The sequence below is a fragment of the Salmo trutta genome, chromosome 26, assembly GCF_901001165.1.
Source record: "Salmo trutta chromosome 26, fSalTru1.1, whole genome shotgun sequence".
NCBI lineage: Eukaryota > Metazoa > Chordata > Actinopteri > Salmoniformes > Salmonidae > Salmo > Salmo trutta.
The window spans coordinates 17,214,875-17,221,040 of NC_042982.1; the positions used below are offsets into that span (position 1 = coordinate 17,214,875).

The window sequence follows — 6,166 nt, forward strand, 5'->3', positions numbered from 1 at the left end:
TTCAAGGCCAGATCCCCTTAGGGGTGGCTGAATACAGATGAATTACTACAAAATATGTAACTTTAACAAGAAACTCAACGCAGAGAACTGGCAAACCTTTTTATTTTTACTTGCACTTGTATGTGCTACTCAATTGTTGCAAAACAGACATATCTACCCCTGGCACTGAAATAAAATAGTTAAAATCTCATTTGAGGTGTCTGTTTTTTAATTTTGCACTTCCGTTGAACCTGATACTGCAACAATGTATAGTAGGCTATACATAGTAGGCTATTTTCCATCCTGTTATGCTAGTAGAAAAAAAATCATAACACTACCACTGCATCAGAGAGGGAAGGGCAAACAAACCTGCAATCAATGGTTGGCTAGTCAATATGTCAATCCAACTCAAGATGCGAGGTTTGTCCAATGACAAGTGTAAATCATTTGATTTACTGCCTGAAGCTATACATAGCCTACTTTGTTCCATTTTTAAAACAATCATTCATACCACCATAACACTTTAAAAATACATTATTTCGACTTGTCAGAATATGAATATATAATGTTAAACTAGGATTTCTAAAAATGTAGTAGTTAAATTAAATAGAAATTCAGAATGTGATATTTCTGTTTGGTATTTCTTGTATCTTGTTTATGCACATTATTTCACTCTAAATGTGTAGCCTACATTCAACCATACTTTCTAGTTACATGCATATTATTCTTATTGCATCAATGCAACAATGAATTTTCTTCCAAGGTGGTTGTGAATATCCACTTATTGTCACGGTTGTCGTAGGATGAAGGAGCGGACCAAAGTGCAGAGTGTGTATCATTCCACATTTTCTTTATTAAACTGTGAAACTATGCAATACATACAAATAAACTGAATGAACAAAACAACAAACCGTGACGAAGAGTTACAACATACACTTACTCAAAAACATTCTCCCACAAACCCAGGTGGGAAAAACACCTACTTAAGTATGATCTCCAATTAGAGACAACGATGACCAGCAGCCTCTAATTGGAGATCATCCCAAACAAAGCCCAACATAGAATTACAAAACAACATGGAAAATCGAAACTAGAAAATCCCCTCTGGCACGCCCTGACCTACTCTACCATAGAAAATAACAGCTTTCTATGGTCAGGACGTGACACTTATTTTCAGAGATACACTATGGAGGCCTGGTTATAAGCACATAATGCATCGATCACAACTTAATAACTTAAAAAATATATTATTTTTGGATTTGTGTATGTAATGGAACCAGCAGCCAAAGGATGGAAGACCGATATTCTGATGTTTTTTGAGAGCGCAATGTGAGTTTTTATTAGAGTCAGTATAGCAATGTAACATTATTGATCTGTCAGTTTTCCTATATAATTCCCTACTTTTCACACTGACACAGTATAAACCGCTCTAAAAGCTTTACTGTCATGGTGCACAGTCAGTACACAACACTATGCTCATCATGTCTTAGCAGGATGAGACAGCGAGGGAAGGCTAGCCTTTAGAGCGCAGGTGAATTTTGCAGTATATTATAACAATCAGTGAATAGATACAAAGATCCATCTTGAGTTGATGGATAGGATACAGTCTGAGATCTGGGAATAATGGTCATTTCAATTATTGAACCATTGACTCTATTCTTGGATAATATAATGTATAAATGTACACTAAGGCAATTCTTTTGTCATGCCTCATCTGAGCTGGCTACATTCTGGCAAAGACTGTGTTCTTTTGTCTCAGCATGTCTACAGATTCTCACTTTCCCTGTTTTTGTTTGCTTGGAAATGTTGATACTGGAGGCTGTTAAAAGAAGAAACTGTGTAACCATAGCATGTATAGCAGCTAAGAAATGAATTGACATAAATTGGAAGGTTGGTCATCCTCCCACAATGTCACAATGGATGGCAGAAATGCCAAATGATGTATCACTAGATTTGATTTATTACAAGATTAAGAGTATACTGCACAATGTTGATAAGGTCTGGGTACCTTATGGAATACTGTATGACAAATGGGGTCTGTAATGAAAACATTTTTTTTTAGTCAGTCACAAAATATAGATTTTTTTATGGCACACGAGACACCTATCTGATTTGCGCATGTCTCCGTGGATTAATCCATTGAGAGGCTGCGGGGAGGCCACCGTTCAAGAATATGGGGATTGTGGCTCTCTTCCTCCATATTCATTGTTGCATAACTTCATTGTGTGCATTGTTTGCCACCTCTATCAATACCCCATTAGAAATATCACCAGGAGGAGCCTACATTTACCATTAATTCACAATATTTCTAATCTGCAAAGTTTATTTGGTTACGGTAACTTAACATCTCAATGTCAGAGTGGATATTTGTTTTGCAGAACTCGTAACCTATGCTATACTTGTGAGAAATACGTTTTTGTTTATTTAATTCCATTTATGAGTTTTAGTATTTTGTTCATAGTTTTTTGTTTGAAACTCTCCTATCAATGTTTTTATTAAGTAAGGACTCACACCTGATTACTCATATAGAAGTACGACTAGTCTACCTGGCCTGCGTGCAAATGTGGGCCTATAAATGTGCTCATTATATATATCCATACTATTTCTGAATGTCTTATCTCACCAACACTAATGAGCTATGGAGCTTCTCAAAGGAATTTTTCTACACCTCAAACAGCTAGTAAACAAAGTCTGTTATTACAATCCGTTAAGAAAGACAATAGTTCCACAAAGTATTTGAACAATATTTCCAGCTCTCTCTCTTTTGATAACCACTCGGAATGAAAGGGACAAATGTAATGCTTTGATCCAGTGGAAACGTCATAAAATAACTGACCCAGTTGATAGTTGATACAGTGTTTCGAGTTTGTTGCAGACAGGCCATGAGTAGCCAATGTGATTTATAGGATATTTATTTGTATCAGTATATTTCCTGCCTGCAGGATGCATTGTTTTTATCTGTTGGCTTTATGTAGGCTATTTTTACATAGTTGGCAGTGGCACTAAAAGTTCCTTTTAGATTTGTATCATTTTCATTTAGATTCATTTTGTAGAATGTAGATTAACCACAGACAATGCTTTTTAGATATAAAGACTATTATACATTAAATGAAACTGTTCCACGAATATGTGCCTATGAAATTGATTGGTCAAAAGAAAAGACTACTCTTGGTCGAGCAAGATGTTTTTGTTGTTGTGTACAGCACTAGTAGAAATGCAGGAAATTAGCATTAGATGCCCCATAAAATTTAGGGAGGACCCCCAGACCCCCTGCCAGGTTATGTCCCACCCCCACACACACACTTCTAAAACCAAAGTGGTGCCGCTTGTGTTTTGGCAGATTTTACCATTATTTTTGTTGATATCTGATATGAGGAAGTCTCCCTGTTGTGTAAGATCATGTAATTATCATTTCATATCCATGATTGTAGAATGTAGATTAAACACAGACAATGATTTTGAGATAGAAAGACTTAAAAATTTAATTAAACTGTTCCACGAATATGTGCCGCTGAAAATCATAACTGGCACGCAGGTTGGTAGAAATGGTAAGATAAATAGGCACATAGAATGTGAGAAATATGGCTGTATGGAGAAATACATGTTTAAAAATTTAGACAAATCGATTGGTCGACCAAGGCGCATTTTATCCATGCTTCTGATATCAGGAAGTCTCCCTGTTCTGTAGGATCATGTAACTAACATCTCATATCAATGATTTTATGTGCATTACAGTTTCTAAAAACTGCCCTTCGAATCTGCTGGAGGTTAAGTCCATAAATGACAGGGTTAAAGACAGGTGGTATAACAAGGAATTGTATGGCCATTGCATTACGCATATTTAGTGTAATATTTACATTATTCCACCCTTGCAAATTGTCAAACAGGGTCACTGTGATGAACATAAATATTGTTATTAAATGTGCCACACATGTCTGTGTGAACTTAATCCTTCCCTTAGCTGACTTTACACAAGTCCTTACAATCTGACTGTAAGAAAATACAATGAAAAATATCTGTAAAACATGAACCACTATCAAACATTTGTTCACATTCTGATTGATTGTAATGGGTAAACATGCATGTTTCAGTATAGACGGATTGTCACAGAAGATCTTATCAATGCGAGATCCACACAAAGGAAGTCTGACGGTTAAACTAACCGCAATGAGTCCTGCAAATAAAGGATAACACCAAGAAAATAAGAGTAACTTTCTAACAGTTAAAGATGTCACAATGGTATGATATAGTAGTGGTCTGCATATTGCCACATACCTGTCGTAAGACATCACTGTAAGAGTAGAAATTTCACACATGACAGAAGTGTATATTACATAGGCTTGAGTCAAACATCCACCATAAGATATCACCTGAACATCTGACTGAACGTCCAGTAACAACTTAGGGTAGAAACCAGTGGTTCCATACAATCCATTGACACATAGACTACACAGAAAGATATACATGGGCTCATGGAGACCTTTCTCCTGAATGATTGTTATGATCAGAGTCAGATTCACAGTGATGATGAGAAGGTATGTGATAAGAGACAAGATAAAATAGACCGATTTGTTGTTAAACGTCTCTTGTAAGCCAAAGAGATAAAAGAACTTGACTTGGGTTGAGTTCTCCATAGCTTTTTGTTAATTTTCTTCCTCTGGTCAATGCAAAAATTCTTAGTCCTTACAAGAATTGAGTGTGTATGGATGTGAATGAATTCAAGAGTGAATCATTTGATTCTGTGTAAGCTCAGAAAGCTGTGTCCATGAAATGTCTTCTTGCTTGAGAGGGGGATACTGCTCTAATAACTTGTCCTTCTGGCCTCTAAATATATCATAGTGTAAACTCACATGGGATTGTAGTTTCAGTGTCAACATGTAACCACTCCATAGAGAAGGATCTATATTGAGTTTATGACAAGCAACACAATTGATTCTATTTACTCTATTTATGTATTAACCCAGCAAACAGGGGATGTCCTGAGGACAATAGGAAATGTTCCCATTAGGTCCATTTCAGGCAGCGTTTACCAAACTCTGTACTGGGGACCCCAAGGGGTGCACAAGCGTTTTTTTGCCCTAGCACTACATAGCTTATTCAAATAATCAAAGCTCGATGATATGTTGATTATTTGAATCAGCTGTGTAGTGCTAGGGCAAAAAACAAAACCTGCACCCCTTGGTGTCCCCAGGTTGAAGTTTGGGAAATGCTGCTTTAAAGGTTTCAGCGAGACATTATCCCACTGATGTTCTGAGAACATTGTAGGAACATTAATCTGTTGGGGATAGGGGGCAGTATTTGCACGGCCGGATAAAAAACGTACCCGATTTAATCTGGTTACTACTCCTGCTCAGTAACTAGAATATGCATATAATTGTTTGATTTGGATAGAAAACACCCTAACGTTTCTAAAACTGTTTGAATGGTGTCTGTGTATAACAGAACTCATTTGGCAGGCCAAAACCTGAGAAGATTCCAAAAAGGAAGCGCTCTCTCTGACCATTTCATGGCCTTCTTGATCATCTCTAACCAAAACAGGGGATCTCTGGCATAACGTGACATTTTCTAACGCTCCCATAGGCTCTCAGAAGGCGCCAGAAAGATGAATGGTGGCTTTGCAGGCCATGGCTGAAAAATATTAGCGCATTTTGATAGTGGTCGATCTGAGGACAATGAGACTGGAGGCGCGTGCACGAGCCGACACCATGTTTCCTTTCTCTCTCTTTGAACGAAAACAACGACTCCCGGTCGGAATATTATTGCTTTTTTCCGAGAAAAATAGCATAAAAATTGATTTTAAACAGCGGTTGACATGCTTCGAAGTACGTTAATGGAATATTTCGATTTTTTTTGTCACAAAACGCGTCGGGCGCGTCACCCTTTACCATTCGGATAGTGTCTTGAACGCACAAACAAAACGCCGCTATTTGGATATAACTATGGATTATTTGGGACCAAACCAACATTTGTTATTGAAGTAGAAGTCCTGGGAGTGCATTCTGACAAAGAACAGCAAAGGTAATCAAACTTTTCTAATAGTAAATCGGAGTTTGGTGAGTGCCACACTTGGTGGGTGTCAAAATAGCTAGCCTGTGATGGCCAGGCTGTCTACTCAGAATATTGCAAAATGTGCTTTCACCGAAAAGCTATTTTAAAATTGGACATAGCGAGTGCATAGAGGAGTTCT

General features: G+C 37.4%; 1 protein-coding gene across 1 annotated transcript; it reads right to left on the reverse strand.

Moving 5' to 3' along the window:
* Positions 1-3,677: 3,677 nt before the first annotated feature.
* Positions 3,678-4,613, reverse strand: LOC115162820 (olfactory receptor 1D2). Its single transcript, XM_029714239.1, has one exon. It carries the CDS (start codon positions 4,611-4,613, stop codon positions 3,678-3,680), a length of 936 nt encoding a protein of 311 aa, XP_029570099.1.
* Between the last annotated feature and the right edge of the window lie 1,553 nt (positions 4,614-6,166).